The 24,085-nt window shown below is 46.2% G+C and overlaps 1 protein-coding gene across 2 annotated transcripts in view; it reads left to right on the plus strand.

The window, feature by feature from the left end:
• NCMAP (non-compact myelin associated protein) overlaps positions 1 to 22,179 on the plus strand; it is a 42,502-nt gene extending 20,323 nt beyond the window's left edge. For both annotated transcript variants that reach the window (XM_079931177.1, XM_079931176.1), the window contains exons 2-4: positions 11,462 to 11,552; positions 14,799 to 14,883; positions 19,229 to 22,179. In XM_079931177.1, coding sequence (XP_079787303.1) covers positions 11,471 to 11,552; positions 14,799 to 14,883; positions 19,229 to 19,370 — 309 coding nt within the window. In that variant the 5' untranslated portion in view covers positions 11,462 to 11,470 and the 3' untranslated portion in view covers positions 19,371 to 22,179. The remainder of the gene's footprint in view (positions 1 to 11,461; positions 11,553 to 14,798; positions 14,884 to 19,228) is intronic.
• The last annotated feature ends 1,906 nt before the right edge of the window (positions 22,180 to 24,085 follow it).

Below are 24,085 nucleotides of genomic sequence, written 5' to 3' on the forward strand. Positions count from 1 at the left end.
CGCAGTGGTGGACACGTGCTAGACCCACACTGATCAATACAGGAGCCACACGCCCCAGTGGATGTTCGCGCTTGAACTGTGGCTAGTGCGACTGAGGCACTGAGCTTTTAATTGTATTTAATTTTCCTTAATTTCATTTAACTTTAGATGGCCAGAGGTTTGAGCCTCGGCCTTTGCCAGGCTGCTAAGTCACACTCAGCCATCAGCTTTTCCAGCGTTCAAACCTTGACTGGCCTCTCTCCAATGTGGTTGTCGTCTCTCCTTTCTCTTTGGCCTTATGGATCCATACGTCTGAATTCCTTTACTGTCATTCATGGGGGGTTTCAGAAGGAAGCAGAGATGAAGACTTGTGTTCCATCTGCTCTTTTGGACCAGAATTCCCTCCTGCATTTTTAATTTTAATTTTATTTTTTAAATAAATTTATTTATTTATTTTTGGGTGTGTTGGGTCTTCGTTTCTGTGCGAGGGCTCTCTCCAGTTGCGGCAAGCGGGGGCTACTCTTCATCGCGGTGCGCGGGCCTCTCACTGTCACGGCCACTCTTGTTGCGGAGCGCAGGCTCAGTAGTTGTGGCTCATGGGCCTAGTTGCTCCGCGGCATGTGGGATCTTCCCAGACCAGGGCTCGAACCCATGTCCCCTGCATTGGCAGGCAGATTCTCAACCACTGCGCCACCAGGGACGCCCCCTCCTGCATTTTTTAAAAGACAAAGATGGAACCCACACTTTGTTTCTCCCAGGATGAAGCAAACCAGAGTTTGTCCTTCTTACCTGTCACCTTCCTCTGGGCCCAGAGAAACCATCTCTGAGTCACTGCAGAGCCTGAGAGCTGCTGGAGGAGGTAGAAGGCTCTGCCTGTCTGGAGGGAGAGCCCTGCTCACCCACTCGGTGTGGTTTCTCTATTCTGTAAAGGGAGGGGTGGGCTCATGGAGGGGCCAGGCAGCCAAAGGACATCCTTGCAAACCAGAGCTGGGCAGGGAGTGGACTTATAAAACTAAAGACATTCTAAGCCCTTGGCAGGGAGGAGATTTGTCTGTTCAGGCAGGACAGGGCAGGGGAGGCAGGAGTGGATTAAGTACAAACCTTGGGGTCTGACAGATTAGAGTCTGAATCCTATATATTAGCTCCCTCAGCAGGGAGGAGATTTGGACAGGAAAAATTGAGAATGGTCACCATTTAATTGTGCAAATAAATCCCACCGATGGGACCAAATCCTGGCAGGCAGGGGCTGGAGTAGGGTGGTCCTTCAGGACAGGATGAACTGTAGATGTATTCGTAGTTAATTTGGAAGTAGGTGCTGAGACATGTGAAATCAGCTCGTGCAGCAGGGATGGAATCAGGCTTGCCCCGTTGCCTCCTAAGCCCACGCCCCACACCCCTACCTAGCTGGCCCAGTGTCTTCAGGACCCCTTCTCTGCTCCTCTTACAGCACCAGCACCTCTCACGTACTACCTCCTGACGTGTGCTCATGACCACCACTCCCTGAACGTGTCTGGTCAACCTCCGCATTCCCCACAGCACCTGGCCTGTGGGATGTGTCTGTTCAGGCAGGGCAGGGGAAGCAGGTGTGCTTTGAATACAAACCTTGGGGTCCAACAGATAAGAGTCTGAATCCTATATATGAGGCAGAGTAATGCCCCCTCAAAGATAGCCACATCCTAATCCCCCAAACCTGGGCCTATGTTACCTTGCGTGGCGAAAGGGACTTTGCAGATATAGTTAAGTTAAGGATTTTGAGATGGGGGATTATCCTGGGTTACCTGAGTGGGTCCAGTGTAATCACAAGGGTCCTTATAGGAGGGAGGCTGGAGAATCAGAGAGAGAGAAAGAGATGTGAGGTTGGGAGCAGAGGTCAGAGAGAGAGAGATAAGAAGATGCTACAATGGGGACTTCCCTGGTGGTCCAGTGGTAAAGAATCCACCTTCCAATGCAGGGGACACAGGTTCGATCCCTGGTCGGGGAGATAAGATCCCACATGCCGTGGGGCAACTAAGCCTGCGCGCCACAACTACTGAGCTCACGCCCCGCAACGAGAGAGCCCACGTGCCGCAAACTACAGAGCCCACATGCCCTGGAGCCCACGCGCCACAGCTAGAGAGAAGCCCATGCGCCTCAACAAAGATCCTGTGTGCCACAACTAAGACCTGATGCAGCCAAAAAAATAATAAAAGAAATAATAATAATAAAAGTTAAAAAAAAAAAAAAAGAAGAAGAAGATGCTCCACTGTTAGCTTGAAGAGGGAGGTAGGGGCCACAGGCCAGGGAATGCAGGTGGCCCACAGAAGGTAGAAAAGGCAAGGAGACAGAGTCTTCTCTAGAGCCTTGAATGGAGCATGGCCCTGCCAACGTTTTGAGTTTAGCCCAGTGAGTGTGATTTTAGACTTTGGACCTCTAAACTATAAGAAAATAAATTTGTGTTATTTTAAGCTGTAATTTGTTACGGCAGCCATAGGAAACGAATGCATCCTAGCACTGCCATACATTAGCACTGGGACCTTGGATGAGTCACTTAACTTTTCTGAGCCTCACGCCTTTTTTATCTGGAAAATAGAGAAAAGGTATGTGAGAAAATATGTATGAAGTACTTAGCATGGTAACTGACACAGAGTAAGCATTTGCTAAACGGGAGCTGCTGCGTTTGTGGGCATCATAATTGCCGTCATCCTTTCTGTTATTGGTTGCCTACCCACACGTGTTAAGTACAGGCTGGACATTCTCCTGTTTGTCTAGACCTTTATGGAGAGAAAGGATAGGAAGCTGTTATGAGACAGGCCCATAACTCAACTCCAGTAGTTCTCAACCAGGGGCAGCTTTGCCTCCCAGAAGACATTTGGAAATGTCTGGAGACACTTTTGGTTGTTGTAAGTGGGGGATGCTACTGGCCTCTGGTGGGTAGAGGCCCAGGATGCTGCTAAACGTCCTGCAATGTGCAAGATACCTCCCAACAGAGAACATCTGCCCCAACGTAAACAGCGCCAAGCTTGAGAAACCCTTCCATTCTCGGAGGTTTTGTGGTAACTCTTGGGCTCAAAATAACAACATGTAGTAAAGATAGCGAGCAGGGTCCTGCTGCAGCAGGGCTGCTGACCCTCAGAGTGCCCCCAGGAAAATTGCTTGCCTCCTGGAAGCCTTGGCAGCCACCACAGTTTGGAGGTAGATCTGAATTTGAGAGTCAGCGTCTCCACTCATCTGCTGTAAGACTTTGGGCAAGTCAGTTAACCTCTCTGAGCCTCCATTTCTTTTTTTTTTTTTTTTTTTGCGGTACGCGGGCCTCTCACTGTTGTGGCCTCTCCCGTTGCGGAGCACAGGCTCCGGACGTGCAGGCTCAGTGGCCATGGCTTACAGGCCTAGCTACTCCGTGGCATGTGGGATCTTCCCCGACCGGGGCACGAACCCGTGTCCCCTGCATCGGCAGGCGGACTCTCAACCACTGCACCACCAGGGAAGCGCTGAGCCTCCATTTCTTATCAGCAAAGTGGAGATAAAAGACCCGCCTTGTCGTATTGGTTAAATGAGAAAACATATGAATGTTTTCGCCTGAGTCTTCATTAGTGTCCCCTTAAATGTTAGTTTCCTTTCCTTCCTGATCAGAATGTCGGGGTGGAATTATTTTCCTCTGACATATTCACTTAGGGGCATCAACTCTTTAACCTTGTGCCTATTTCCCTTGGGGACAGTGGGACACCTGAAGATTTATGTAGGAACTCAGATGTAGTTTGAGGACTCCGTGGCTGGGCCCTTGGCTTGAGCCCAAGGACTGAGGGGCAAATGGAAGGCACAGGTCACGTTCCAGCTCTCGGTCAGTCTCAACCAGGATACCCACTGGTCTCTTTCTCCCACTGACCCCTGGCACGGCCTGTGCCACCCTATTGGCACTAGGTGTAAATCTGCCTTGTGACAAGTTTCATCTGGGATTTCTATTTATAACTCTTCATCCATGAAACTTATCAGACTTTCAGGTCTTGGGCTGGAAGCTCCTTGAGGCACCTTTCTTTACGATGTGGGCCACAAAAATAAGAAACAAAGGATGTTCAAGCCAGAAATTGACAGATGGGTAAATAAGACTTAGTAGATGTGGTGGGCCTGGAATCCAAACTTCCAGAGCCACGGGCCACTGCCTTTTCCATAGGACTTCAATCTGATGTTGCTCAGCCACCTCTGATCAGGCTGGACCAGGCGTGAGGGGGGATGAGCCCCACTAAATACTGATGGAAGGAAAGATTCTTTTTAATTTTTTTTTTTTAATTTTTGACTGCGTTGGGTCTTGGTTGCTACGCATGGGCTTTCCCTATTTGTGGTGAGCGGGGGCTACTCTTCATTGCGGTGCGCGGGCTTCTCATTGCAGTGGCTTCTCTTGTTGCGGAGCACGGGCTCTAGGCGTGTGAGCTTCAGTAGTTGTGGCACGTGGGCTCAGTAGTTGTGGTGCACGGGCTCAGCTGCTCCGCAGCATGTGGGATTTTCCCCAGACCAGGGCTCGAACCTGCATCCCCTGCATTGGCAGGCGGATTCCCAACCACTGCACCACCAGGGAAGTCTCAGCAAAGATTCTTAAAGGAAATAATTCCGTTTCTCATCCTCTTTGTCTGAGCTCTAGATACATGATCCCCATGGCCCATCTTTGAATCGTCTCAGAGCTGTGTACATGGTGGGCGCTCGTTGAATGAATGACAGGGAACATGGACAGAACAAGTGGGAGGATGAATGCGTGCACAGTGGGTGGGTGGGTGCACGAGTGGATGGGAGGATGGAAAAGTAGATGGATGAATGGAACAAGAAATGGTCTTCCTAATTTCTGGGGACCAACCACAAGGAACATGTATTCAGTATGTAATTGTGTCTGGCCCCAAGTTCAAGATGGCATTATGCCAACTCAGACCCCACCTTTGGAAGCTGTGACACACAATGGGACAGAGTCAAGCACACGCAGGGTAGATGGAGTGGGGGGAGATGATGTGGAACCCAACAGGAATGGAGGGTGTAAGAGGGGCCAGTTAAGATTCAGGCAGACTGGGGTTACTATGTACTCAACAGAGCATTTGGAGGTTCCTAGGGGTCCCGTGTGCAATGCTGCTGCCGTTCAAAACCCCTCTGTGGAGTTCTTCTCGGCTTGTTCTAGTCTCACCTGCCTTCCAGCCTGAATTGCACACACTGTCTCCCAATATCCCCCAAGTAGGTAGCTACAAAGAAAGATGAGCTTTTGGAAGACACTGGTTCTTGAGGTAAGCTATGCATGGCTGGTCCACGCAATAGAACCACAAGTTGGAAAGGCCCTTAGAGATCGTCTCCAAACTGGGCCATTTTACAGGTGGGAAAACCAAGGTCCAGGGAGGGGAGATGACTTTCCAAAGTTGTATGGCAAAGAGTAACAAAGGGGACCCAGGTGTCCTGATTCTTACCCCAAGTTATGAGTTCATTATTGCTCTTTTGCTGCACCCAGCAGCCCCTGTGCCCTACCAGTCCCATTAGGATTTTTGCCTCCCTGGGGGTAGTTTCACTATTTCCTCTGTCTCTACACTCAGCGGAAATGAAGGAGAAGGTCAAACCTCTGGAAGTTCTGAGGTATCCCTCCTCAGATCCCCTCCTTGGGACATCAGCCTTCATGGCCTGGCTCCTTGACCTTCCTGTTCATACTTGAGCTTGAGCAAATGCAGCAAACACTTGGCCAGGTGGAGAACTGGGGTCTCCAAGAAGAGGAGGGAGAACACAGACTGGGGACAGGAAGGAAAGGAGAAGAGAGTCTGGGATGGACATTCACCCATCACCCACCATCCAGCAGGCACTGTGCTGGACAGTTATAACATCTCATTTATTCTCATAACCCAGCAAGATAGGGAGTGTTATTCTTGCTTTATAAATGAGAACACTGAAGCCTAGAGAAGTGGCTTGGCTTGGAGAGCCGGTCAGCAGGGAGCCCAAGAATAAAACTCAGGGCTACCTGACCCCGAAGCCCTTGCTGGGTCCTGAGTTTCTAGACAACATGCTCTGTCACAGACCGTCAAGAGTTCTCAGGAGCCACCCAGCAGGAGCTGGAGTTCCTCTCCTGAGGGCCCAATCAACAAGGTCAAGGCTAACAGGGATCAATGCAAAGTCCTGCCCTTAAGTTCAAAAAGACAGCTGCACAAGAGTGTAATGGAGTTCTGGTTACTGGACCGCAGCTCATCATAACACTGTCACCATGCATAATGCGGCCGTTATTGCCTTCTAGTTCCATGGCACTTTGAGTGTAGGAAGCCCTTGTACTTACTGATCTTAGGGCTTTGACCGTAAACAAGCACAAGAATAAGTCAGAAAGAGGCTTGCGGGTGTCCCAGCAGGGTCTGGGTGGAGCAGGGTCTGTGGGTGCCTGTAAAGCGAATGGGCTATTTGCCTGCATTCATCCAGTGCAATAGCAATAGGTTCTGTGTGCAGCCACTGTGCTGAATATATCACATGTTTTATCTCATTTCATTCTCACACAACCCTATGAAGTTTGTAATTCCTGTTTTACAGATCAGAAAACTAAGAAGTGAAGACAGTTGACGGAGGTCACACAGCTAGTAAATAGTAGAATTCAGGCTCAGGTCTGATAATTGTCAAGAAAAATGTCGTTCTGGAGAGTTCAGGCCCCCTCTGGAGTCATGTATCCAGTTTGGGGTGTTATATTTAAGGAAGACAGAGAAACAAGGAACCCATCCATGAGGGAGACTATCACCCTAAAGATTGTTTGAAGGAGCTGAGAATATTTATCCCGGAGAAGAAAATCATCAGAGAACATACAGTTGCTGTGTTCAAGGGCAGAGAGCTCCTCTACTTAGAAACAGATTGGGTTCACCAACGATTTGTTGGTGAAGTCCGAAAGGACATACTATAGCCAACTGCTATTGCCACCTACTGGTGGGAGATAAAATTGATGTGCTGATTTCAGCTACCGGAACTGTACCATTCACAGAACTTAACTTTTCATACATAGAAGGGCTTTTAATCATGATCCTTGTCATGTGTAAGAAGTAGCAGATTACCTTTGTGGGAAGAGAATTAGGACAAATGGGTTAAAATCACAAGGGGACAGCTTTTGGTTCCAAAATGAAAGTTAATTTTCTGATAATGAACCCAAATTTATCAAGGGACTGCTCGGGACTAGTGAGGTTCTTGTCTGTGAGAGAAACCAAGTCATGCTGAATCTCCCATCTCTCAGGTGAATGGGAGAAATCGATCCCAATGTTTTGGTGGGTCTCAGGCATTCATGGCTTACCTATTCTGAGCTATAGTTGGACGTTTGGGTAGGGGTCTGCCAGGATTGATAGCATCTGGGCTGTCTTATCCAGGGAGGAACTTTTAGGCTAGGCCAGAGGGAAGGAGGGTACCACAGGGGCAGAGCAGAAGGGGGAAATAGTTTGGACAGGTGGGGTCTGGCAACATTTATCCTCCAGTTATGGCCCTTACACTTAACCAAGGAACAGTCAGAGAGGGATGGTTCAGTGAGGTCCGTGATCCTCCATCGCTTCCCAAACTGACCTCCCACACGGGGCCATTTGTAAACAACCCAAGAGAAAAGTTTGTTATAGATTCTACAAATGAGATTAAGGCTCGGCTGGAGACAGAGGTTCAGAGTATAGGCAAGGTCAGGGACCAGTCAGGTAGGACCAGTCTGGGTCAGGGTTAGATCAAGGGCTCTGGCTCTCTGTGCCACAGCCTGTGAGGTTTGTCCCCAGATCCACTGGGAGGCAGTCCAGTGAGAGTTTATGGAGAAGGGGCTGTGAAATCAGACAGACCCTAGCTTGAATCCTAGCATGGCTACATATTAGCCTTGTGAGCTTAGATTGATTTCTTCTCTGATCTGAATCTCAGTTTCCTCATCTGTAGAGTGGGCACAGTGACTGCACCCTCCTAACCAGAAAGGTATGAGGATTAAATGAGACCTCCCACATAAATCACTGAGTGCAGTGCCTGGGGCACATAGTATATTATTATTATTATTAATTATTAAATTAACCTCTGTCAATGAAAACTAGCTTCGCCCTCCCTGTATGCTCCCCCATTTTCTGTGGCCATGGATCCCGGTCATGGGCACACTTGATACTGAAATCCCCTGCTGGATCTCACTTGGTTAACAAGAATTGCAGAGGCCCCACACATGAAAACACCCACATCCTTGGCCATCAACGCTCCACCACCCTCCCTCCCACCTTCTCTGATGTGGCAGGAACAGAGACGTAATTAAAGCCCTCGGTCCTTAGATGGGGCAAGATATGCTCTGGGATTACTCACTGTTCTCTCAGAAAGAAGAGTAGCCGGGCCCATCTGAAAAGGAGTCACACCTGGCACTTGGCACCCAGGAGGTCACCCTGAAGGACCTGCAGAGGAGCCTGTGTCCTGGTGGCCCTAGGCGGCTCCATTACTGGTCAGTATGTGTCTGTGAGTACATGTGTGCGGGTTCCTGTAGTGACTGTTCATTCCCCCCCTCCCCACCGATGTGTACCAGGGGCAGGTGGTGTAGAGGGAAGGATATAGTCTTTGAAGTTTGCAGAACCAAGTTCATATGCCAAGACTGCAGCCTCCAGGCTGTATGAGCATGGAAAGTCTCAGGGTCCTCATTTGAAACAAGGGGAGAGGAAAACCTACTTTACATGGCATTTGCTAATTAAATCAGAGGATGGATAAAAATATCTGGCACAAGGTCTTGGCATGTGGCAGACACTCAGATGGTGGCTTCTGTCATCTTTGTGCATGTTGGTTTAACAGGGGATGTGTCCATGGTAGGGTTTAGTTTATCTAGTGATTATGCCATGTCTCTCTCCTTAAATGACCTTTGACCAATGGCCACCTATTTGCCTCTTCTTAATGTTTTTGTTTTTATTTTTGTTTTTCTCTCTTTTTTGTGTTTAAAAGGAATTGTGAGAAAGCGTTACTGGTGAGTGTCCTCAGCTTGATATTGGTGGGGATAGAAGCAGAGCGTCTGGGCAAATGCATATTAAAACCCTTTATGTGCTGAGATGGGGAGTGTGTATATGTGTGTGTTGAGGGAGGGGTTCAGCCACCTCTCCTTAGGAGTAGGAGTGGGGGTCGGGGGCTGGGGAAGAATTTTATTCCATGTTCGCAAATTGGTCCATACCTATTTTTTTTTTAAATAAACTTATTTATTTATTTTTGGCCGCATTGGGTCTTCATTGCTGCATGCGGGCTTTTCTCTAGTTGTGGCGAGCGGGGGCTACTCTTTGTTGCGGTGCGCAGGCTTCTCATTGCGGTGTCTTCTCTTGTTGCGGAGCGCAGGGTCTAGGTGCACGGGCTTTGGTAGTTGTGGCGCGTGGGCTCAGTAGTTGTGGTACACGGGCTTAGTTGCTCCACGGCATGTGGGATCTTCCCAGACCAGGGCTCGAACCCGTGTCCCCTGCATTGGCAGGTGGATTCTTAACCACTGAGCCACCAGGGAAGCCTGGTCCATACCTATTTTTATAGAAAGAATTTTTTTTCCTGTTTTGAGCTCCTGTCTCTAATTCGTTCAGCAAGTATTCACTGACACCCACTAAAATCCTGAGGGCTATCTACCATTTACTGAGCACTTAAAAGCACTTTCCATACTTAACCTTGATCCCTCATTTCCCTTGGGAAGAGCTACCTCATTTTACAAACAGCAACCCCAGCTGGGAGAGGTTCAGCCACTCACTCAAGTCCTTCCACTGGCAAAGGTGAGGAGAGCCAGACAGGAGTGAAAAGAACCAGAAACAGTCTCTACCTCAACGGCCTGACCATGAACGTGGCAAGTTGACTGCCAGACACAGCAACTGAGACACGAGCTGTGGTGGTGCTTCTCTGCAGGGCACTGCTATGGGAGGATGGAGGGCAGCATCGCTAATTCCATCTGGCGGGAAGTCTTCCTGAAGGCGACTGGGCTGAGTCTGGAAAGTTCTGTTCCTTTTGGAGGGGGAGCGGGCCATGGAGCATGGCCAGCAACCCAGGTCTGTTTAAGGTAGTCGGGAGACAGGAAGCGCAGCCAGGCTGAAAGGTTGAAAGGTTGGCCGGCGTGGGGACATCAGAGTCACAGACACGTCCTTCAGGAAGCCTGAGTTGTGAAAGTCCTGAGGATTGGGTTTTTGGGAGGAGGGGACAGACATAGCTGGGGATGGAGCAGTAGTTTAGGCAGGATCTCGAGACTTAAAGGAGGGCAGAGAAAGTAAAGGCAGAGCCTGTCCTGTGGATCAGCAGGGCCTGGCCGCACAGGGTCATTCTGAGGCTGAGGCCCTTGTTGGGAGGGTTGGCAGGGGAACAGGTCATAGCCACCAGAGCCCCCAGCCTGGCTGCAGATGACCTGACCCCACTTGGCGGGGTGCTGACTCCCGCTTCCATCATAAGCTGGCAGAGTTGGGGGACCTCGGAGGCCAAAGCCTGGGGTCGCAGCCCAGAGACAGCAAAGACCAGGAACGACGGGGGAGGATGGAGTGGCCCGTTGTCCCAGCAATTTGGCAGAGGTTGGTAGGAGGAACCAGGAGGCTGAAATGGAGGGTGGAAACAGCCAGTGAAGGGCTTTCGCTGCCAGATATAGACGTGTGGGTACCGGGGAGATGATTGTTTTTTGAGCCCGAGAATGCTATGGTCAAACCTACTGTCTCTCTCACTCTCACCAGAATGTGAGCTTCCGGAGTCAAGGAGTTTGCCTTTGGGCCAAGCTCCACGTCTTCGTAGCTGTGTGACTTTGGTCGATTCACTCAACCACTCTGAGCCTCAGTTTCTCAGCAGCAAAATGTGATGATTGAGAGCATTAAGGAAGCTGACAGATGGCATTTGTGAAGACAGCCTTGTGCATGGGAGATGCTCTCTTCCCATTGAGGGTTTTGCGCAACCACACCTGTGTTCTCTCTCCTCCACCCCCATCCCCAGACCACACTCATCCTTCAAGGCCCATTCAAATTGATCTCCTCCTTGAAATCATTCTTCACAACCCAATGGCTCATGTCACTGACTGCTTAATAATCAAGTAACCATAATTTTTTTCATTTGCTTTTATTCTTTCCTTCTTAGATTGTAAAGCTTTTGAAAGCAGGAACACAATTTCAAGCATGGTTGTGGGGTGGCCAAAGCCCCACTAGCGTGGGAAGTAGACGCCCGGGGTTCAGTTCTTCTAGGTAAACCTGGGGCTCCACATGGCACTGGGGGCTTCAGTTTCATCAATCAAATGGCAACGATAACCTCCCTCACAGTTTCCAGAAGATCAATTTAGACATTCTGTGTGAAACATAGTTAGGAGGAGTTGAATAAATATTGTTGAATGAATTGAAACTGCTTTGTAAAATGAAGTTCTTTACAAATGTCAGACCTTATTTTTAATTCCCCATAGTGTATAGTAAAAGGCCTTATCTTTAATTGCTGCTGAGAGAAACTGCATGCTTAAATATTTTCTCCTGTCACCCAGATGAAGACCAAAAGAGACATCATACAGGGGTTATAAAGATTACTCTGGTTTTAAATGATATTTCATCTTCCTTCTCAGCAGGTCGAGATGACCACAGCTACCCCTTTGGGGAGTACCACCTTCTTCTCATTGAACATGACCACCAGAGGAGAAGACTTTCTGTACAAGAGTAAGGTCAACTTAGCTTGGCGGCCAGGGGAGCGAGGGCGGGACAGGTGTTGTGGTCAGCTCCTGGTGTCGAGGTCAAGAGCGTGGGCCCTGGAGACACACTGCCTGGGTCTCAGTCTCAGTAATATACCACTTGCCAACTACATGACCCTGAGCACATGACTTCACTGCTCTGGGCCTGATTTCCTCATTTATAAGATGGGAATATTAACAACGCTGCCACATAGGTAGGTGTGAAAGCTAGAAGGGATAATCCACGTAAAAAACGTAGCAGAGCCTCTGTGCGAATGAAACATACTAAGTACCTAATGAGTATTATTATTATTATTACTATTACTATTATTTTCATTAGGGAGTTTGGGGGCTTAGAAGGCAATGGAGATTTCTATCTCTTGTAAGATGGCCCTACACGAGTCACCTTAAAATGCAGCTACTTTCGTACTAGTTTTGCAAAGCAAAGACATCCCATCCATTTACCAAAGAGTAAATGAATGTAGGTAGGAAGAGTTAGTTCTGGGGAGACATTTGCCAAGAACAAGGGGTCCCTAGAAGGAAAAATTTGAGGACCATTCTTCAGAAAGCCAACTGACTGTATTAGGTGAAATTTGGGTCCATTTCAGTCATCTCAGGCGACTTGGTACATACCTCCATGAATGGAATAGGCCTCCCGACACACATGGAGCAGTGAGGAACAGTGTTAAACAGCTACAGGCTGGGGTACTCGCAGGAAGCTGGGTTAATGGCAGGATGTGGCTCTTCTATGGAGACCCAGAGAGGGTCGCTCTTGGGACAGGGTCCCACATGTTAGCCTGCTCTTGCTGGGTGGGGAGACCTACAGAGGCCTGCTGAGATATGTCTCAAAACAGTTCTGAAGTGAAATGCAGGGTAGATAGAATCACTGTCAGCAAGATGGGAATAATACTGTTTTCGTTTAACTAAAAGTCATGGCTCTCAACTAGGCAATTTTGCCCCCTAAATAAGGTTGCCAGATTTAGCAAATAAAAGTACAGGATACCAATTAAATTTGAATTTAAGATAAACAATTCGGCTTCCCTGGTGGCGCAGTGGTTGAGAGTCCGCCTGCCGATGCAGGGGACACGGGTTCGTGCCCCGGTCCCGGAAGATCCCACATGCCGTGGGGCGGCTGGGCCCGTGAGCCATGGCCGCGGAGCCTGCGCGTCCGGAGCCTGTGCTCCGCAACGGGAGAGGCCACAACAGTGAGAGGCCCGCGTACCGCAAAAAAAAAAAAAAGATAAACAATTAATAGATTTTTAGTATAAGGATATACCTTGCAATATTTTGAAATTATTCATTGTTTATCAGATATTCTAATTTAATGGGTATTCTGTATTTTATCTGGCAACCCTACCACCAGGAGACACTTGGCAATGTCTGAAGACATTTTTGCTTGTCACAACTGGGAGTGTGGGAGGAGAAGTGCTACTGGTATCTAGTGAGTACAGGCCAGGGATGCTGGTAAATACCCTGCAAGGCACAGGACAGTCCCCACAACAGAGAATTATCCAGCCGAGGTTGAAAAACCCACTGGACTCCCCAGGAAGGAAAGAAAAACAAGTAACACCACAATGGATTCCCCACCCCCTCCCTTTTTCCCTCTGTCCTTCTTCCTATGAATAAATGCACAGTTGTTGTTGTTTTTTAAGTAAACTTTTTATAAAAGCATTACATATGTTCGAAAAAGTGCCCAAATGATAAGTGCACAGCTGGACGAATTTTCACAAAGTGCACACAGCTGTGTAGCCAGCCCCGCAGATGAAGAATCAGGCCACCATCCGTGTTTCAGAAGTTCTGGTGCCCTTTGCAATCACTATCCCCCACGCACTCAAGGGAACCCACTGTTCTGACTTCTACCACCATAGATTAATTCTACCTTGGTTTTGAACTTTGTATTCGTGGAATCATACCACGAATGATTTGTTCAATGTTATGTCTGTATGCACATATTTAATGGTTGCAACATGACGTATATGTATGTATATGTGTATATAATATCATATTCTATATTCCACACTTTTCTATCATCGAAAGTGTTCCATGTACCATAGTCTTCATAATTATTATTTTAATTACAGTATATTTCATGGATAAGTGTGCTATACCTTATTAAACCCTTCCCATATTTAGAATATCAATAATGTAATAAACATGTTCATTCGTATAGCTTTTTCTGTATTGGGGATTATTCCCTATGATCAATTCCCTATGATCAATTCCCCAGAATCAAATAGATCGGGTTAAAGTATGAAGCTTGTTTATGATTCTTGATGTTTTCTATATCAATTCTGGCAAGGCTGTTGATCTTGAACCTAATATTAGAATTTGACTTTGGGACTGGGAGCTGATATTGAAATTAGGATCTGAGATATTAAGCTACAAGGACATTCATCATAGCCGTGTTTTTAATAGTGTAAAATTGAATGCAACATAAATATCCTCAATAAAGAATTGGTAAACAAAGTATGGCACAGGCAAACAGTGGAGTACTATACAGCCTTCAAGAGTCATGAAGAGAAATATGTACTTACATAGCAAAAGGATCAGGGTATTTTGTTGTAAAACGGTATATGGAATATGGTTCCATTTTTATCAAGCGCATATTTTTCCATATTTATGAATATTTTCTTAAGATGGATTTTCAGACATAGGATTAATAAATTATTCTAAAAGATGATAGATAAATATGCATATATGCAAAAACATGATCACATTGGCGAATGTGTACATATGTAGACTATCAGTGGCTCTTGGGGTAATGAGGTCTTCGTCTTCCCCTCCTCTTTGGCTTGTATGTATATTTTCAAAATTATCTACACAGGGCACAGGGCTATTGTTGTTGCCCATGTGTGTCCTGTAGGAAAAAAAAAAATTATCTACAAAAACCACATATTACTTTTATATCATCTGAAAGAAGGAAGGATGTTTTATTTCACAAAAGTAGTTCAAGGCTATCTTGGGGATGATAAGAGCAGGGCTTAGCCTAAGGCAGGATTTTGGCAGGGCAGGTGCTGAGGATATGGCCCTCCAAGTCCCATTGGAGGCAGAGGTACACTGCCACTCTAGATGTGACTCTGTCCTGGGGTCAGCAGTGAGTATGCCAGGATTTCACGTTCTCTCCTCTCCTTGACCCAGTGAGGATGCCAGGTGTTGTGTCTTCCTCCCAGCCTCCGCATCCTTCCTTGCATTTCAGTTTGCACGTTAGCCATCTCCACTCCTCTCTTCCTCGTAGGTTCGGGAGCCATCGTTGCTGCCATTGTGGTGGTTGTCATCATCATCTTCACCGTGGTTCTGATCTTGCTGAAGATGTACAACAGGTATGGGATGCCCTGGGCTTTGGAACTGTCTGGTCCCTTCAGTGATGCCAGAATGAATGGGAAGTAATGTTTGTGGGTGCCTATTATGTGCACAGCAGTATCTATGAGTCCATCATCAAACGCTCTAACCCTTTGTGGGTCCTTTTTTGCTGTCTGTTCTACTGGAAGAACTTCACAGTGACCATATCTTTTTGTATTTGGAGAAATATTTTTAAAATATAATAATATAATGACAATGATAATAACCTTGAGCTGTGTAGTAAACTCTTATATGTAATTTACAAATAAGAGAGGAGTGTTTCAATCCTCTTCTCCTGGAGAGCCCTCTGCTAGGTTGTATTGTGTGGACCACATGAGTATTTGAGGTGACAAATACTGAAATGCACATACCTGTGACTTTACTTTCTGGGACCAAATAAGAGGAAATAAAATCATATAAATTGTAGGAAGAGTAACTGCTGTGTTATCACCTGTAGTCACAGCTTTGCTAGAAGATTATTCTTTTCAGTGAATAAATCAAAATTAAAAGACTAAATTCAATTATATCATAGAAGACCTGGAAGCCATTAAAAATATTGTATAAATGTATAAATGGATGAGGAAAGTTGTTTACAACATATTGTCAAAATTTACAAAGCAGTATGTACGTCATTTTTTAAAAATTAATTTATTTTTTGGCTACGTCAGGTCTTAGTTGTGGCAGATGGGATCTTTCGTTGCGGCTAGTGGCTCTTCATTGCGGTGTGCAGCTTCTCTCTAGTTGTGGCGCACCGGCTCAAGGGTGCGTAGGCTCAGTAGTTGTGGTGTGTGGGCTTAAGTACTCTGCAGCATATGGGATCTTAGTTCCCCTACAAGGGATCTAACCTGCGTCCCCTGCATTGGAAGGTGGATTCTTAACCACTGGACCACCAGGGAAGTCCCTAAAGCCGTATGTACATTATGATCATGCACATGGGTTACGCACATGCACCCAGGAAAAGTTCAAATGATATACCACGAGGTGTTAACAACCAGTATGTCTGCATGATGGGATTGCTAGTAGGTTCGTTGGTTGGTTGGTTTTTGCAAGGTCAAGGGGTGTGCTTCTTTATTTCTGCATTGTTTTTATAATAATATTAATGTATTTATAAGGGTAGCTAACATATATTGATCTCTTACTATGTGCTGGGCACGGTTCTAAGCTCTTGACATGTATTAACTCATTAGGTCTTCATAACAGCACCACAAAGTGGGTGCTTCTATATCCCCAATTTTATAGGTGTGAAACAGGCACAGGAAGATTAAGTAACATGCCTGAATTCACTCAGCCCTAATTGGCAGAGTTGGGATTCAAACCCAGTTCATCTCGTTTCAAAGAAAATACTCCCACCAGTACACATATAATAACAATAATAACATTTCATATGTTATTTTAAAAAATCTTTGGGCTGTTACAGTTTGGGTCTATTTCAAACCAGGAAGTGGCATCAGACCGCAGGTTCTACCCGCCATTCCTCTCCATCATTGCTGGAGCTCTAAACCCCTTTTCTAGGTTGAAATTTGGTTGGAGACTCTACTCACCCCATCCTGTTTACAATGATACGTGGGCTGGGAATTGAGAAACCTGGGTTCAGTCTTTGGTCTGTCAAAAGCAGGCAAGTTATTTAGCCTCTCTGTGCTTTGATTTTATCATCTTTAAAATGGAAGTGTCTCTAAATAGACATTTCTCCAAAGAAATGGACAATAGACACATGAAAAGATGCTCAACATTGCTAAATATTAGAGAAATGCAAATCAAAACTACAATGAGGTATGTCCTCACACTGGTCAGAATGGCCATAATTAAAAAGTCTACTGGACTTCCTTGGTGGTCCAGTGGTTAAGAATCCACCTGCCAATGCAAGGGACATGGGTTCGATCCCTGGTCCGGGAAGATCCAACAAGCTGTGGGGCAACTAAGCCCATGTGCCACAACTACTGAGCCTGTGCTCTAGAGCCCGAGAGCTGCAACTACTGAAGCCCGTGCACTCTGTGCCCACGTGCTGCAACTACTGAGCCCGTGTGCTGCAACTACTGAAGCCCACACACTTACAGCCCATGCTCTGCAATAAGAGAAGCCACCGCAATGAGAAGCCTGTGCACCTCAATGAAGACTAGCCCCCGCTCACTGCAACTAGAGAAAGCCCGTGTGCAGCAACAAAGACCCAATGCAGCCAAAAAAAAAAAAAAAAAAAATCAGTTAAAAAAAAAGTTAGGGCTTCCCTGGTGGTGCAGTGGTTGAGAGTCCGCCTGCCAATGCAGGGGACATGGGTTCGTGCCCTGGTCCGGGAAGATCCCACATGCTGCGGAGTGGCTGGGCCCATGAGCCATGGCTGTTGAGCCTGCGCGTCCGGAGCCTATGCTCCGCAACGGGAGAGGCCACAACAGTGAGAGGCCTGGGTACCGCAAAAAAAAAAAAAAAAGTTAAAAAAATAAGTCTACAAATAATAAATGCCGGAGAGAGTGTGGAGAACAGGGAACCCTCCTCCACTGTTGGTGGGAATGTAAGTTGGTACAGCCACTATGGAAAACAGTGTGGAGGTTCCTTAAAAAACTTAAAATAGAGTTACCATGTGATCTAGCAATTCCACTCCTGGGCATATATGGAGAAAACTATAATTCAAAAAGATACTTGCACCCCAATGTTCATAGCAACACTATTTACAATAGCTGAGACATGGAAGCAACCTAAATGTCCATTGACAGATGAACGGATAAAGAAGATGTGGTATGTATACACAATGGAATACTACTCAGCCATAAGAAATAATGAAATAATGCCATTTGCAGCAACGTGGATGGACCTAGAGATCATCATACTAAGTGAAGTAAGTCAGACAGAGAAAGACAAATATCATGATATTACTTATATATGGAATCTAAAATATGATACAAATGAACTTATTTACAAAACAGACTCACAGACATAGAAAACAAATTTATGGTTACCAAAGGGAAAAGGCAGGGGTTGGGGGAGAGGGATAAATTAGGAGTTTGGGATTAGCAGATACAAACAAAATAGATAAACAACAAGGTCCTACTGTATAGCACAGGGAACTATATTCAATATCTTATAACAACCTATAATGGAAAAGAATATGAAAAAATATACATATACATATGTAACTGAATCACTTTGCTGTACACAAGAAATTAACACAACATTGTAAATCAACTATACTTCAATAAAAGAAAAGGATAGGGGGACTTCTCTGGTGGCGCAGCGGTTAAGAATCCGCCTGCCGGTGCAGGGGACATGGGTTCAAGCCCTGGTCCAGGAAGATCCCACATGCTGCGGGGCAACTAAGCCCGTGCACCACAACTACTGAAGCCCGTGCGCCTAGAGCCCGTGCTCCGCAACAAGAGAAGCCACTGCAATGAGAAGCCCACGCACCACAATGAAGAGCAGCCCCCACTCGCCGCAACTGGAGAAAGCCTGCGCGCCACAACGAAGACCCAATGCAGCCAAAAAGCAAAGAAAAGAATAGGCAGAAATTTTAATTCAACAACAACAAAAATGGAAGGTTCTTAAAGTGTGATAATTGTGTTATGGTTACATTGAAGAATGCCCTTGTTCTTAGGAGTAGTTAGTGTTGAAGTGGCATGATGTCTACAACTAACTCACAAATGGTTCATGATTTTTTAAAAAACTGTGTGTGTGTGGGTGTGTGTCTGTGTGTGTATGTAAATGGGGCAAGTAAAAGGAAGAAAGCAAATGTGGCAAATTGTTAACAGTTTGTCAATTGTTTAGTGAAGGGTATTCAGGTATTAGTTGTACTATTTGTGTAACTTTTCTGAGGATTTGAAATTTTGAAAAAAGAAGCACGATAGGTCAACAAGATGAAATTTCATGTAGACATTATAGTGAATGAGTGTTGTTAGTTATTGAATTTTATGGCATATGAGATGAAAGCCAGGATATATGTTTGAAGTCCATTCTCTTCTCAACTGTGTAAAAAGTTCTTCAATATTTCCAGCAATAAACTTAGCAAGCATAATGAGGCTTCACGTTACAACTTTGAACAGAAAAAAAACGTAATAGCTTCATTTTGCCTTCAAAATAGCCACCTATCTGCTACTTTACTCATTCATTAATAGGAAAAAAAATAAAATTAAGTATCCAACCTAGGTTAAACAAAGAAACTGAAGGGTCAGACTACCTGATGTCTAAGATCCCTTCCAGTTGTAAGCTTCTGTGATTGGCAATTAAGCAACATGATTTAACGATGATCTATATTAATTTCATCACTGGAGCTGTAGTCACTGAGCTCGTTCCCCAAGGCATATGAGGGGGAAGGCTCAGCCATGCGTGTGTATCTCATTACAGGAAAATGAGGACAAGACGGGAGCTGGAGCCCAAGGTCCCCAAGCCAGCCTCCCCTTCTGCCGTGGGCCCAAACAGCAACAGCAGCCAACACCCTGCAACTGTGACCTTCAGCCCTGTTGACGTCCACGTGGAGACTCGGTGACCCCCCATCCTGGGTGCTGTCTCGGCCACTGTCCAAAGAGCCTTCAGTCAAGACCAAGAAGCACATTTCTCCTCTGGCAGCTTCACTATGAGTTTGTTCCGGTCAGGTCAACAGGGGCATCTCTTATGCAATCCCTGATGCTTCAGGCAACCCCCAACCCCATCCTGCCGGGCCCCACCCCAGGTACGTCCATATCCCTGCTGCCACCCTTCCAAAAAGCTGTGCTATTTTGGGAATCCACTGCTGTGGGTTTAGCTGTCTCCCCACAAACACAATAGCTAGACAGACAGACAGACAGGCAGATGGCCCAGGAGTCTTCTGGTCAGGAGTCAGGGGTCAGGGCATGCTCCTTAGAGGGTCTGCCCTGAGGTCATATCAGAGGAAGGGCCATATCCACAGCTTTGTAGAGCAAAATAGTCAATCCCATAATCAGGCACTAACTCACCAACAGCCCAGCTTGTTAATTTATAACTTGTTCCAGTGCTAAATGACTGCTAGCTAGCCCATGATCATCGATCAGCACATTTCTCCCTCTTTAAGAAAGGTTTTGGGGGAAACTGGATTCTTCTCCAAAGGTGTCTACTTCTTTAGTAAAGAGTCAAAGTCGAAGACATAGGATGACCTTGAGGAAGAACAGCATCTAGGATGAAAGCTTGCTGTAGTGTCCATGGGCCTGGAATAAGCCTGGTGTCTGGTCAGGGCCCCTCCCCCCACACACCCCCACGGGGGCTGGATTAACCTTGACTCAGTCTCATTTCTTGGCTTCCCTCTATTTGGATTCTGAGCAATCCTCACTCTCCAGTTACCATCTTACCTCCAAGGTCCAGTATTTGGAGACTGATTAGATTACAGCTCTATTTATGTTACCTCTGCCCTTCCTGGTCACCTTGCAAAGATTCAGGATATATTCAAAGTACCACATTCACAAACCATTCCTCTGGACAGAACTCATCTCTTTGACACTTCAGCCTGGAGAACAACCTACTGAAAGAGGAAAGCATTTTGGAATTAAGAAGACCTGCCTTCCAAGCCCTATTTCCTGGTTTTGTGGCCTTGGGAAAGTGACTTGACCCCTCCGTATTCTGTTTCCTAACATGAAATGGGAATAACGTCTGCCTCACTGGGTGACTATGACAAGCCAGGGACTTAGTAAAACAGCTTAGGTAGCACCTGGCGCCCAGCAGATGCTTTATAAATGGGAGCCAGCATTATTATTATGAATTTCTTCCATTGTAAGACATACACTTGTTCCCATTTTAATGATTCTGCAATCAGAATATGTCTTAAAATGGATGGGTCCACTAATGAGGTTGCATTTTTTTTCTCTCTCTCTCTCAAAAAGCTGTTTTTTAGCCAGTTGTGCATTTTACAGTTGAAGGCATCTTGGAAACAAGGTAATAAATCTGTATTCTGTTACAGACAGTGACACACTCTGACATTTAACCTTAAACTCTAGGAGTCTCTCCTTCTGAGGGAAATCTCTTTTGAGGGAAAACTGAGGGTCAGGAGGTAAGAAGACGGACACAGGGTCACACAGTTCATGTCATCCCACTATAAAAATGCTCACTTGAATATATCTGGAGAAATACAGGCAAATTCTTTCTCCCCAGACATCTCTTCTCCCTCCTGTGTTTAACTATCCAGCAGACACTTTGCAAGGTGTTTTACATAAGTTATGTCATGGGATTTATTTTTCCCAATAACCCTGGGAGGTATTATTTTTCCCATTTGCCAATGAGAATTTCAAACTCAAGAAGAAAAAATACTTGCTCAAAGTCTCACAGCTTGTGAGACAGTAAGTCGCAAAGACAAGACTCAAACCGTGGCCTCTTTGACTCCAAAGCCCATCTTTTTGTTGTATCACACTCTTCCCTAACATCCCGGCTCACAGAACATGGATTCTTTTGTGAGCTGAGCAAGAGGAGGACAGGCTTACCCATGTGTCTGAGTGGAGGTCGGGGGTCAGCTTCCACACCAAAGGTGGGGCAAAGCCACTTTGGTAGCCTCCTCTGGGCTTCCATGATTGTAGACAAAGGGGCCGTTTCCAAATCCATCCAAGCTCTAAGGATTTCTGCTTCATTCCCCCACCACTTAGGCCCAAGGAGCAAGGCATGAGATGGCCTCGAACCAGGACAAAGCCATTTAAGGACTCAAGCCCACACAGATATGTTTCCCAGATGTATTCTGCTTTAAAAAAAAAAAAAAGATTAGGGCTTCCCTGGTGGCGCAGTGGTTGAGAGTCCACCTGCCGATGCGAGGGACACGGGTTCGTGCCCCGGTCCGGGAAGATCCCACGTGCCGCGGAGCGGCTGGGCCCGTGAGCCATGGCCGCTGAGCCTGCGCGTCCGGAGCCTGTGCTCCGCAACGGGAGAGGCCACAACAGTGAGAGGCCCGCGTACCGCAAAAAAAAAAAAAAAAAAAAAAAAAAATTGGAGTGTTCTAGCCCTAAAGCCAAACTCTTCTGTCCACAGTGGAATCTTCCTGAAAGAAAGAAGAACATATCCCTCTAGTATAAATGAAAGCTTGGAAATGGAAGGGGGAGGTAGAGAGGTGAGGGGGAGGCAAAGAAAAGCGTTGTGTTTTGTTTTTAACTGATGACGATTACCTCAGTAAACATCCTTTAAGGGCTCCTGTATGCCAGTTGAGGTGCTACTAAATACAGTAAGCATGGTCCCTGCTCTCAGGGAGTCTGCGGCTGGCCTCCTGAGACAGGGATCCTGCAGCACAGTTGAATTTCTTTTCTGACAGGTGCCTTTCCTAACAGAGCAGATGCTGCCTTATTTGGCCACTGAATCAATAAATGATATTAAACGCTTAAAGAAAAATGTCTAAAAATAAAAAAGTTTAAATCAAACATTTGTTGAGTTGATTTCAATTCAGTTTAGAGATAACAAATACATTTTTTAGAAACTTCCTTCCCCTGACAATGTAGACAGTGCCCTGAGGGAAAGCCGGAGCTGTTTCAAACATTGCGTTCTCACTTCTATAGGATGGTGGGAAAGATGGGCTGCTCTGTGAGGTAGAAAATGTGTTAACTTGATGAAATATTATGCAGAGAATCCCATTTCACAGCAGGCTGAGAAGCCAAGGTTTGGGGACCCTGGGGAGTGGAGGAGACATTAGAATGGAGCCCAAATCACCAATAATGATGTTTACCATTAACTAAGCTCCTGCTGTGAGCCAGGCGTAGGATGGGTCCTTCCTACCCACCAGCTCCTTTAACCATTACAGCTCCCTGCATAGAGCCATCATTAGTTCTGTTTTTTGGATGAGGAAACAGGTGCAGGGAGGTAGCTTGTCTGTAGGTGATGTCATGGACATGTGTCCTTCTTTTGGTGATGTCGAGTTCATTTGACTGGTCTAATTATTAAATATACATAAGACAGGGCTTCCCTGGTGGCGCAGTGGTTGAGAGTCCGCCTGCCGATGCAGGGGACACGGGTTTGTGCCCCGGTCTGGGAAGAACCCACATGCCATGGAGCGGCTGGGCCCGTGAGCCACGGCCGCTGAGCCTGCACGTCCGGAGCCTGTGCTCCACAACGGGAGAGGCCACAACAGTGAGAGGCCCACGTACCGCAAAAAAAAAAAAAAAAAAAAAAAAAAAAATATATATATATATATATATACACATAAGACAGATTAACAGGAGAAAAAAAATAAATTTATATGCATGGAGGTCTCATAGAAATGGGACCCCTGAAGTGACCAAAGCAGGCTGTTTATGCAATATCATTTTTAGACAAAGAAGCAATTATTTGTGAAGATTCAATGGAACAAAGGGGCTCGTGCTTGGTGTAGCAGATGAATGAAGAAGTAACAATGTTTCTTTATACAGATTTCTTAGCCTTGAATTCCCTAACTCTGGTGATAAGGATGCTTTTTATCCTCCTGGTATAAGGAGGATACCTTCCCATGGGAGATTTATTTCCCACTATCAGGGAGAAACAGGGGGGTCAGAGAGGTTTTCTTTAATATCATTTTTTTTTCTACTAGCTGTTTCTCAAGTAACTTTAATTCAAAATAATCAATATGCCATCATGGTGTATTTGGGCAGGCTACTCTGAGCCCCAGCAGTGACCATTCCTGCGTTTGGGAAGTCCTCTACTTTAAGAGACAAGACCACCTCCTGTTATAAAAACTGGAAAGGCCAGACACTCATTTTCTCGGAGTCTCTTGCAGCTAGGGGGAGGTCACATGACCTAGGCTTTGCCAATCAGACACCTGTGCCGCAGACTTTGAATCCAGAAGTTGGCAACCTCGAGGGATAGGAACTGCAGGATCTGCTCTGGTGGCAGGTGTGTTGGCACCCTCCACTTCAAGAGGCAGCCACATCAGGGATTCTAGCGGCAGTGGCAGGGGCATTCCTGAGTCCAGACCCAGTGCCCATTGACGTTGACTACGTGAGCTGTGCCTGACAACATCAGCCATGGTATCTGTACCAAACTAGTTCTGTAGTAGGATTTTAAGCATCACACCGGGCATCATATCTCTGAGCCTGGTTCTAGCCTTCCAGGAATTCTAGCAACTACCTGATTCCCTTTTCTGTTGAAATCAAGGGTCACTTCCTGTTGCTGGTAGCTAAGTACTATATGGCTGTGGGGGACTTGCTCGTGGCCACCCACATGGGAAGTGGCCGGCACTAGAACCCAGGTCCCCAAAGCTCTTGCTCTTTCCATGCACATGCTTCCAGGCAAGTGATCACAGGATCCCAAAGT

The sequence above is a fragment of the Stenella coeruleoalba genome (assembly GCF_951394435.1).
Source record: "Stenella coeruleoalba genome assembly, chromosome: 1".
Classification (NCBI taxonomy): Eukaryota; Metazoa; Chordata; class Mammalia; order Artiodactyla; family Delphinidae; genus Stenella; species Stenella coeruleoalba.